The 12,427-nt window shown below is 38.8% G+C and overlaps 1 protein-coding gene across 4 annotated transcripts in view; it reads right to left on the reverse strand.

Moving 5' to 3' along the window:
- The window catches only part of mphosph8 (M-phase phosphoprotein 8), a 32,145-nt gene that overhangs the window by 11,450 nt on the left and 8,268 nt on the right, over positions 1–12,427 (reverse strand). For 2 of the 4 annotated variants that reach the window (XM_023289782.3, XM_023289790.3), the window contains exons 5-9: positions 11,998–12,246; positions 11,683–11,805; positions 10,307–10,395; positions 5,520–7,776; positions 1,000–4,749 (exon numbers count right to left, since the gene is read on the reverse strand). In XM_023289782.3, the coding sequence (XP_023145550.1) occupies positions 3,437–4,749; positions 5,520–7,776; positions 10,307–10,395; positions 11,683–11,805; positions 11,998–12,246 (4,031 nt within the window). In that variant the 3' untranslated portion in view covers positions 1,000–3,436. The other 2 variants (XM_023289800.3, XM_035957227.2) reach the window with 2 other exon arrangements.

Below are 12,427 nucleotides of genomic sequence, written 5' to 3' on the forward strand. Positions count from 1 at the left end.
GCTATCAATACGTGCAATATTCTCATTTTCATCCAGAGGAATTTGGACAATCTGAACTCGTACTTATAACTATTTTGGGTTCTTTACCAGTATTTCTTAAAAGTTTGTACTGTCCTCTTTGCTACTGTAACAATGCAAAAGTCCCCAATGTGGGATTAATAAAGGACTATCATACTGTAATATGCCAACTAGCTAAACAGCTGAAAATCTTTCCTAAGAACTACAGACTCCACTTTAATTACAGTAACATTCAAAAGTTTGAGGTCAATTAGAAATGTCCTTATTTTTGAAAGATTTTTTTTCAATGAAGATAACATTAATCAGAGAGAAAGAAAGAAAGAATCAAAGCATAGCAGCCGACGTTATACTGTTTATTTTTGTGTGCGTGTTCTCCAAGTTTTTTCTCTTTGAGAAAAAAAGGGGGACTTTTTTCTGATTGGAAATTTTTGATTGGAAATGAGTAAACTTGACGAAAGAAATAAACGAATAAACAAATAAAGAAAGATCATATTGTGATTACTTTTGACAGATTAAGCAATTACAACATGAGCTACAATTTGGCTGAGAATGGTCATTTTGTTTTTTCTTTTCCACTGAAAAAATACATAAAGTGATGGTAAGATTTTATCTGTGGTCTGTCACAAACTACCATATTCCCGTATGTCTGGAGAATATGATTTGTACGTCCGGAGATCTTCGTAGCACCACAATAATTCAACATGAATGGTATGTTGTGACAAGTTTTAGCTTTATCAAAAAATGCAGTCTGTAATTTGAATATTGTACATATCCATATTGTGATTTCAGTAATATCTCTGTTAGTTGTTCAGCCCTACAGAGTACAGGAGCTGCTAGCATGACTGTGGACTGCTAAAATTCAGCACATTTACAAGCTCATATTTACTACACATGGTCTCTTTTGGTACTTCTAAGGAACTGGATAAAAAGGAAAAACATTCAACATTGCTAAAACATGTTTTTCAAAACAAAATCATCAAATTTTTAGCCAAGAAGCATTTTATTGTACAAGCAGAAGTTATAAGTTTCCTTACAATACTTGATAGGAAGCATTAATTGAAGGCAACATAATTACAGGATGAGGAGTAACACGCAACGAGTGCCCATATAACAGCAATGAAAAATATCTATCTACGATGCAGGGAGAACAGGAAAATCATTGCTTTGCAACACCAAACAGCAATGGTAGTGTCTGAACAATCAAACATCATTCCATCGATTAATTTTCCAAATACAATTGTATCTGTAACTACTGCAACACAGATATACTCCTTTAATATGAAAGCAACAACACAGGAAAAGCCTGTGGGGTGGAAGTGAATTGACGTCAGCTGTGTGACCCAGCTCTGCAACACTCTCCACAGTCATGGTTTTATGCATGTCTGACACTAATGACTTTGGTATGAAAGGGTGAACACTGGTGACTACACAGGTTCACTACAGCTGCTACTGAGAATAACATAAAGGCTTCAATCTGTGACAAAAAGCAGCAGTGTTTGTCTAGACCTTGTGACAATAACGTCCTCTCCTTTTGTGGTCAAAGAAAATTATGAAATAATGAAAACTGAACTCTGCATGTTGTTAAATTTTCATGTGTCCCCATTAAGACATCAACCAAGAACCAGACAGTAGATCATCTTCACCCCATGTGAAAGAAATACTGCGGCGACCCATCTTTGAACTGAAATGTCACAACATTGTTTAATAAAGACTACAGTCGCCAAGCATGTGACCAGCAGTCTGCTGTTGGTAAATAAAGGTTGAATCTGTATTCACTATTCAATCATAAATCTTCAACAAGGTTTGCATGATGAAGGTACAAACTTTAAGTTCTGCTTATAATGAAATGTGGAGTATGCTTGTGCTTACTAATGTAAACATTTCTAGTTAAAGGTGATAATACTAAAAAAGAATTTAGTTACTAACTTATCCACAAGGATAGGAAACTAAACTTTTCATCCACTGTCTAATGTCTGGTACACTCATGATTTCAACAATCTATACTCAGTTCTTGATTAATGTATTATCTTTTGGAATACCACTTATAAAAAAAAAAAAATGTAAAAAATGTTTTGATTTACTGGCAACAATTCTATCAAGATCGTACTTCTTATGTTGTGTGTTAGATGCAATCAACTGTATTCAGGAAAAACTGAAATAAAGTATAAATTGCACAGAATAAGGCAATCTGATCTTGGCAAGTGGATATTCATGTCACGAACATCCAGATAATAAAAACTTAAAATGAAGAAATACAAATTATACCACTGTAGTGTATTTTACCTCAAATTAGAGTATATCTAATACAATATAATACTAAATGCTCTACACAGTTACTGTATAATGATACAAAAATACAACCAACCCTTTAGGGTTTAGCTTGTTAATACTTAAAAAAAATATAAATGATAATAATGGACAATTATCAACAGGATCCTCAAAGAAAAAAATATCCTTTTTGTATATTTCAGTGAGAGGTATACACATAGCTCCTAATTCTCTAACATCAGCGAGGAAAGTATGTCATTACTGCTGCAGGCTATCTACAATATAGGCTACTGGCTAAAGCAAGAATATAGAACACTTGAGCTAGGCATTCAGGAATGATGCAAAACAAGTCAACTTGCATCTATCATTTTGGAGGGATCGACTGCAAACATTTGCTGGTACGTTTTCTATTCTTTTCTGATCATCAAAAATCAAAAAAATGCTACTAAAAATCGTACAGGCAGAAAGACAGATGTATAAGTGTGTTTCAACGTAAAGAATAATAAAAATATGCAAATGGACAGTCACTCAGACTATTTTTGCTCAGAAAAAGGGTGAGAATTTCCCCATTTAGTGTCGATAAGGAAAGTCCCAAAGAAAATAGTCGTCGGGTTCATCACTGTGAAAGCTTGTTTGGGTGACACGGCGACTACTTTGCACAGTCAGTGACTGGAGAAAAGTTATGAATCCTGGTGAAATGAAGTTTACATCTCAGTTAGAGCACTTCTGGAAGATAATCTGTGATGACTGGGCAAGCTGACAGTGTTACATACTTGACTGTGTTTCACACATATATGCAATCTAACCATACTAAAATTAAAAGGTGCCCTTTCTGAGCTACAGTACAAATTGTCCTCAACTTCACCCATTTAGTGTTTAATTATGCAACCACTAACTTGGTCCATTGGACTTGATCCTTAATACTTAAGGATCTTTGGAGATGTTTAAATTGAAGAATGGCAGGGCTGTTTGTAAATGTCAAGACCCACATGGCTGCTGAGGCCAAGTTTTGCTAACAGTACATTTTACAAGTATTCACATCTGTTGAACTTAAGCCTGATACAATTTAATGTTAAAGCCACAGCCCTTCATACACAGAAACCTGACAATTCACAGATCACTTATGTTCTTACATGTCCATTTTAAATATTTACAGGGACAGATACACTGGACCGTCCCATTCAGTGTTTGAATTATGAGGCTCCGGTTCCGGTTCTGCAGTTTGCTTGGAGGCAACTACATGACCTCTTCTTTTCAGTGATTGAATTGAGTTATGTACAAAATATTTGACCTCCCTCCACGTTCTGCTGCTGAGGGCAGGTTCAGCAGCTAAACATGCATCACAATCCTTTTTGCCTGGTATTTTCACCAGTTTACAGAAGTCTCCAAGCTGACGCCTTACTGCCGCCTGTTCCTCCTCACTCCACAACCTCTTATTTCTCTTTTGAGGCTTGGGAGCTGGAGTGGCTTGTCTTCCTGCAGAAGACATGGGCGTACTTTCCTGTCCCACTGCTGTCATGTCCGAAACACCGGGTCCATGGATTGTGGGGACAACCTGTGCTGTTGTAAGAACCTGGGGCGGGCTTGTGGGGTAAGGTGGTGCATTTGAATGGTTCAGAGGTGTGAATGAAGAAATAATAGACCGACTTGTGTCATTTAGTGTTGAGAATGCAGGGATCATTGGTGCACTTGCAGTATTTAACTGCGTGTATGTAGGAATCATTGAGGTACTTGGAGAATTAAGGGGGGTAAAAGAAGGAATCAATGGAGAACTTGTGATGTCCTGTGGGGCATACACAGAAGGGGGTGGCATACTTGTGGCGTTCTGTGTATACAAAGAAGACATTGGAAGAATTCTGTTGTTTTCTGATGTGTATGGAGGAGGCATTAGTGCGTTTGTAGTGTTGTGTGGAGTAAACGTAGGAACCACTTGAGTGTCAGTTGCATTCAACGCTGTGAAAGTAGAAATCAATGGCTGACTTGTATGGACCATATTTGCACTAGTGGAACACAATGATGCGTAACTTGAAGTCAATTCTTGGGTGAAAGGTAATGAGTCTCTCAAGTTGGTCGGCGGCGGCATTGTCATACAACAATTTGAACTTTCTCTCAGATGATCTGGATGCACTGTTGTCATATTACACATTACGTTTGTGTCCTCCAAATCTGTCTTTGTGATTTGGACTTCAGCTTTTGGACTCTTTGGATTTAAAGCTTTCACGTTTCCCTCAGGCTTATGCTGGTTATTTCTCCTGCGTACTGTCTGTAGTGTGTTGTGTACGTAGTTTTTGACATCTGTCCAAGATCTTCCTCCAAGATCTGGTTCAGCAGCTATGCAAGCATTGCACTCCTTTTTGCCTGGCACCTTCATCCTTGTGATAAAATCATTCAAGTAACGCTTCACAGCAGTCTGCTCCTTCTCACTCCAAGGTCTTCTCTTTAAAGCAGGCTTTTGCACAGTTCCTAAAAAAGAGAGACATTGAGAATCATGGTTAAGAGAAACAAAGCTGCAGTAGTCTTGTAACTTAAAAGAAAAGTTATTCTGAATTTTTTTTTCTGTTTTCATGACTGATGTTGCCAAAAGCTTCAAAACAAGAGAACCTTGAGGGGAGTTAGTTTAATCTGAGTCAAAGGGAAACTGTTAAGTGATAACATGGACATGACAATGGGATGTCTACTCCAAAACTCAAATTTTATCTTCTAATGAAGATTGTATATCACTTAAAGTTCCAGAACAAGAAAATGTAAATTATATTGGAGTGTTGTCAGATGTTAAGTGCACCCAGAGAGGACTCGGTATTTGCAACCTAACCTTTGAAATCAAAGAACATACTAATGTGCAAAGATCCAAAGTAGAGAGGGTGCTATTGATTGTAGCTGTAGTAGCTTGATAAGAGAACTAGATGGAGCTGCTTGCGGTTCCATAAGATAGAAGGCTGCAGTTTGTTGTTTAAAACTGAGGAGGTGGCCACTCTGACTACAGCTTCATGTTTGTAGGAAGAGAGTATTTTGGGGGTTTAGCTAGCAACACTCCACAATAACAAAGATTTATGTTTTGGTTAGTGGCTTCTGGACAGAGCTCATGTATTGACAACGAGCTGTACTTGACTGGCCAGTCTGAGTGGTTTTTTACAGCAAATGCTATATGTCTGTGGTTGAGAATGGTTTCATCAGAATATAAGAAAATATATCAGTTAAGAAAACTGTTTGAAAGTTGTATCCCAAGTACTCACCGTCTGTGGCAGTGCTAGGTGGAACTGATGGCAGTGTTCGATCCATCTTCAGCAGCTGTTTGCTCACTTCCTCCAGCTGGGAAGCATTTTTTGAGAGCTTGTAACACTCTTGGCTGCTCCTTCCCACTAGTGTGGCCACTTGATCCAATTCGCTTTCACTGAGGCTCATTAGCTGCCAGCAGCTTGCAATTTGCTCTCTTAATGAAGAGGACAGAAGTGCTTCAGGGTTTTTAACTCCACATTCCATCGCAGCCCTTCGGAAACAATCCAATCCTCTGATGAAGGATGGGCCTTCAGTGCGTGCAAACAGGTATGGGTTCGTTTTTGACACACCTGCTTGCTCCCTGTTTTCAATAAGCAAGTTGATTGACAAGACCATTCTTTCTGTTAGTAGAACCAGCATGTTCCTTCCATACTGACCTTCTAGTTCCAACCTGGTAAAATTGGAACCAAGGTCCAACTCCAGTTTTGTGCTTTTCCTTACTTGATCTGCAGAGGGCAAAAATGTTCCCCCACTCTTTTTGTGAGTGTAAGTTTGCAAGAGTAGTCTACCAATATTTCCTACCCTTCCCCTGTTAAACAGACACACATCTGCTAAAGTGGCTTCGCTAAGCTTTTTCCATGTTGACAAACTAGGACTTTCTTTCAGTTCCTTCCTGGCTTCATCTCCCTCCCCGGTGATAAACCTGTGGAGTTTTATCAAATCTTCTGTCACAGTTGATTTGTCTACTTCCACTTTCTTGACTTCTTGCTTTAAAGATAAGGCAAGCGCTTTGCGAGAAAAACACTCACTCCATTTTGTGTCAAGAAGCTGTATGAACTTTTTGACTTCACTTTCTGTTTCACTGTCTTCTGTCATGCGGCTTTCCCCGAAAGCTATCTCTGCAGCTCGTTTTAGAGAATAGCCAATCTTTGAGACAAGGGAAATAGTTTTAAACTTACTGGAACTTGGGTCAAACCCGCTAACTTTTTTAACCCCCTCAACAGCTAATTCAAATTTGGATGGTAGACATATTTCATGCAAGAACTTAACACTTTTGTCAAGCTCATTTACAGCCAGCACAAATCGGCCCAGTTCCCTCATCTTTTGCGCAATATAAGCAAACTGAGACTTGTCATGTTCATACTTGACAGACAAGGCATTGCCATATTTACAAATAAGTGGGTCGTTTCTGATATGCCTTGAGATGTCGTCTTGATGCATTATGTGGATGATTTCTTCGCAGCCTCCAGTTAAAAACTCTGACATTGGAAGCAGCCGGGAGGCAGCACTGTGACCTCTGGTTCTTTTTGTGCTTTCAGAGGATTTCTGATCTCCCTTTCTGGCCTTACATGATCGTTCATGTCTCCATAAGTCAGTCTTGCGGTAGAATGCAAAACAGTGCTGGCAAGGCAGAAAGTCTCGAACTGATATGGTGGGTTTCTTTGCCTGTTTCTTGGTCACAATTTCCCCCTCACCACTTTTAATAACTTGGCAATTATGTTCATAATCTCCTTTATTGCGAATTTGGTCAAGCAACGTCTGCCTGACTTTAGAACCTTTGGGAAAGTGTATTGCATGAGCAACATCTGTTTCCTCTGCATGTTTTCTTTCCAAATGCTTTGCAAGTTGCGTAAAAGCCATTCTGCAATACAAACAGAAATGCTTTTTGCTCGACTCTTTCTTCTCTTCTTTTTCTGTGCTAGGTGTTGTTTCCACCACTTTCTTACAGTTCCTCAGACTTGATCGTGTTGGTTGTCTCTTCTCAGAAGTTTTCCTGCGACGGCGTAATTGCATTTTAACCGTCTCTTTGGTGCCCGACTTGGACAGGACTTGATCTGTGCTATCCGAGTTACCTGCCACCGCATCCTCCCCCTCATCACTTGTCATTACTTCCTTATCATTGTTGACATTCATTTCACTTGATAAGCCACCAATTGAGTCGTCTTCCTCTAGTTCCTTCTCCTCTTCCTGTCCTTGACTTTGCCACTCGGTAACTGAACCAAAAGCTGCATTATTGTAGTCAGTTATATCATTTCCACCTTGTTGGAAACTGTCATGTTCCCTCACGGTCACTTGCTCAGTGTTTGTACTGGTAAGGCAGTTATTTATTGGACCATTCCAATCTTGTGAGATATTCTCTTTTGCTTTTGGAGTGCCCTCTTCATTCCTTGCAATGTCAATGTTAGAAGTCAACCTAAGAGCACCACTCGAACTTCTCTCTTCAATCAAGTTCCTCTCTCCTTCAAATGACCTCTTCTCACCAAAAGTATAGGCCTGTAAAAGAACAAGTATACGTAAGACTCATCGCCAAATCAGATCTCATGTATAATTGGAGTGAACTTTAAACAGACTCTTTAAGAAATAAATGTGCGGAGGGGAAGGGGATAAAATTAGTTTTGAATTTTGGTAGTTAAAGCGATGGTGAGGGTTTTTTTTGTTTTGCTTTGGTATTCCTTTTTAAAATCCTTTGCACATTTTTAAATTGCTGTTTAAAACACATCAGCACCTTGGCAATGCCCCAACAAGATCCATCCAAACATAAGTGAATGTAATGGCCACACATCTTTTTTTTTTTTTTTAAAGCCCAACATTGGTTCAAAAAACCCCTGACACCTTTCAAATCTCCAGTACAAAAACCACATGTGACCCATTCAAGAACAGTTAATGGCTTTATTGGATCAAGCAGCGTTTTGACATCATAAATGTCTAATAAGTAGTCATGGGGTGTAGGATGAAATGCTACATGGAGAGAACAGAATATGCACTGACACTAAACCTACATACATGACTTGCAATCAGAACAAATTACTATGCTACTTTGAAAGAAATATACAAAGGATTTTGGCTTACTTAGACCAGTACTTTTGCAGAATTTACTGGTAATTTAACATTTCTTCAATGTGACTAAAACCTCTAAGAGTCGTGAACCAGGCCAGGTACAGAAGCAAAACATGGACGCACTTGGACAATGTCAAGCCATTCTCATATTAACATTAATCTGTTTTTGTTTAGATGTCGTCTATGCATTTAAATTTCGGATGATAAAAGAAAAAAAATGAGTCTGAATGGCTGATGGTTATTGGTGCAAGCAGCAGGCTTGTTGCGCTATGATTAAGATGATGACACATGTTCTGAAAACATATACAGCATGTACCTGCTTCAAAAGGTTCGTCTTGTCCTTCATATGTTCAGTGTTTTCACCCACTATTCTGTTCACTGCAAGAAAAGATGACACCATGTCTCTAATGCGCACATATTTCAATAAATATAAAGAGAAATGAATAATATTATGTTCAAGTGACCAATACACAATTAAACGTAGATAAAAGAGTTATTTTCAACTTCAAAACAGTACAGGCTGGTGGTACACACAGATTTACATGCACCTAAGCACATTAAACAATAAATTATTAAACAGCTAACAGTTTCATTTTGTAGATTGTCTAACTAGGGAAAGGGTGACTAAATTCATCACAGACTAAAACTTTCATACTGTGACAATGACAAAGACATAGTTAATGATTTAAGTTATAATTATGATCTTTACAGCTTTAAATAGCACTCTGATCTGATACAAAAACAAATGATCAGCCCTATCTCAGCACCGTATTGTATGATAACAGAGCTTAGTGGAAATTGTCAGTTTTTTACATATTCTGCATATTAGAGCAATACAACTCAGGTTGAAATTAAGCAACAAGGCCTTTTAGCTCCCAGGACATTTAAACCATAATTTGAATTTAAAATCTAAATACCACATTGTTGGTTTTGCTAGATAAAATACAAAGTTCTAAGCACGTTAAATTATTAAAATATAACACATTTATACTTTTATAACAGCACTTAATAAATATCATGCATTTGCTTTCATACATTTTAAGCAGTTGAGACAATATTCTTACCTGAATTTGTTGCAGAAGTAAAGGTGCTTTGGGGTGGAGAAAAACACCTTGAGGCGCTGAATTAATAGCAGACAATAAACAGTGAAGTCTGTGGATGTAGATCTTCAAGCTACAGATTCCTCTGGAAAATACTTTTTCCCATCCACAAGCGATGTTTGTATAGATGGATTATAAAGATCCTTTGAATGTGATGGTTTGGTATCATTCTGCTACACTGTGTAACCACAGCAAGAAATTTGACGAATGTTTGCTGTTAAGTGTTTTCCTTTTCTGCTCATACTAATAAAATTTATGATAATGTTTCTAAGGGTATTCCAAAGAGGTTCCTGAAGTTAAATCAAGCCAAATCACAAACAGATGATTGTATCTCACACAGAAAATAGTTGTTTTACAAGCACCTGTTAGGTGTCATAACAAACCACCACGATAAATCCGTAAGAAGTGTAAAGACTGTGCTTCAGACAGCTAAAATAAGTCTTGTGTGCTTTCCACACATTAAAAGCATGATTCTTCTCCTGCCATAAAATGAAATTTAAGTTTAAATGCCATGTCAATTCATGCATTTGTAACACAGAGTACCAGGCTAGGCAAGTACTCATCCTTAATAATGCCAAAACACGGTGGACACTGATTGTCAACAAAAATTCTAATTATTTTTAAAACCGGACTGCAATCACATCCACACATACACACTGGGGGCAACCAAGGTGCAAGCTGTAAAATTTGTAAAATGTGCTTTTGTCTTTGAATTGAATGCTCAGAAACCTTTCAAATTTATGTAAAATAAAAAAATTAAATATTAAACAAAAAAATAAATAAATAGCTGGGAGACTAAAAAAAAAAGAAAATGGCTGGGTGAAGGGTTTTATAAAAATTTGCAAAGGAAAGGAAAATGAACATACCTCTTGGTCCAGATTGTAGTCCTCTTTAGAATTAAGTGCCAGTTTTACAGCCATGTAATCTCCACTTTTCACAGCATCTCGCAACTCACCTGACAGGAAGAAAAACACAAATCAAGTTAATGGAGTAATGGAGCTTGTCCTCAAACCCATTATATAAAATACCATTAAAAAAAAAATACTGTCTTTATACTCAAATAATATAAATCTCCCAATAAAAATAAGTACAGTGGTCCCTCGTCTATTGTAGGGGTTACGTTCCAGACCCTCCCGCGATAAATGAAAATCCGTAAAGTAGCGACCATATTGTAAGCCTTAAGTATTGGTCGACTCACCCGTCTCCAGTCCAGGGACCAATGTTCCACATGTTTTTATGACTACTGGTAGGTGTGAATTTGGGATTTCTCATCATATACTGTATCGTGTGTTACATTAGGTGGGTCTGTGGCTACCACTGCAGTAGTTGGTAACTTTCATGGTGGAAGTGCCACAGTTTCCATGACTGAACAAGGCGTGTCAAATCAGGAATGCCCCACGAGCTTGCTTGTTGTTTTCTTCAACATTCACGTGGTTGCGCACTGGGATTTAGCCCACGAGGGTCAGACTGTCAAGGCAGAGATTTACTCCAACATCCTGAGGTGCAAACATCCTGAACTGTGGCGTGATGACATGTGGGCATTCAAATGCATCATATTCCTGGTCACAGCATACAGTTTTCTGGGCACAAGACCACAATCATTGCTCTCCATCCACCCTGTCTGCTAGATTTGACTCTGCGACTTTTTTATCTTCCCCAAAAGCAAACGTTTTGCCACAGTTTAGGTGATTCAGCGCCCAGCAGAGATGGTGCTCGACATGTTTACACCAACCATTAGAGGCCTTGCAGAAATGCTGACAGTGTTGCATTGCTACACAAGGAGACTAATTCCATGGGCATGGTGGCCACATTTAAATCAAACACACCTTCTGACTACATCTTGTACTGTATAATTTTTAAGACAACATAGCTCTAATTTGATTGGTTCCATAGCAACACATGAGCAGCAACTGAAGCGTTACAATAGTAACACCTGGCTGCTGCCATTGTAGATGGATCTTGAGTGTTGTGAACTGTATGCCCACATGGTGCAGTGACTGTTAACACACTGTGCAATATCCACCACTTCATTTTTGAGTAATTACTGTATATTAAAATCATTCTCTTTTCTCTATACACTATTTTGCTAGCTGCTGGTGCACTCTGGTGGGAATACCTAATCTGAATGATAAAAATGTTATGACAAGCACACAGCAGCAAAAAGCATAAAGTTTTGAAATAGCAATAGTAGTTCGTCAGTAGATAGTCAAATAATTAATGTAGAGGAAAAAGAAACACTTACTTGGTGACAATGGTGGACCGGACAAGATCTCATCCTCTCCATTCAGATGTTTCTGGAAGTCGTCCAGAGTCATCCAGTCCAAGTTGAGGTCCATTCCTAGACTCAGAGTGGCTTGACCCTTGTCTGTACACAATATAAAGATATCATTAGTAAGCAATGCTGAATTTGAATGACCTCTCATTCTCTCTGATCTATAACTGAAATCAACAAAGCTGACAAGTCAACTGTGCAGAAGAATCTGTGTAATTAGATGTGAAACAAGAAGAGGGGTATTTGAAAGCAGCAAAGATCAACAGCGTCTGATCAGAAACGTACCAGGTTTGTCTGCGCCCTCTGGTGGGTCTGGGGTGTCATCACACGCTATGAAGAGTCTTGGCTCACTGTCATCCCTCCTCTTCCTCCTGTCATCAGCCTGGGTTTTCCTCTCCCAGCCGGGCCGCTGAGCCTCCTCTGGTTTCTCCCTCCGCTCCCGGGAATCTTCACCAGGCCTCGGTCTTCCTGTGGATTCCTCCTCCTTCTCATCGTTGTCCAGGCTGAAGCCATAACTCTGGCCAGGTCTGGGAGCTGAAGGGAAGCAAACAAGAAATCATAACTTCCTGGGCAATTTATCACAAAGAGCTTAGATAGCTTTTAAGCATCCATCAGAGCTGTCAAACAAACAGAAAACAGCAGCTTGTTCCTGTTCTGCCTTGGAGGAGACCTGCGACTCACTGATTAAAGTTGGCATGATCATTATGGAGAACCA

The sequence above is a fragment of the Amphiprion ocellaris genome, chromosome 11, assembly GCF_022539595.1.
Source record: "Amphiprion ocellaris isolate individual 3 ecotype Okinawa chromosome 11, ASM2253959v1, whole genome shotgun sequence".
NCBI lineage: Eukaryota > Metazoa > Chordata > Actinopteri > Pomacentridae > Amphiprion > Amphiprion ocellaris.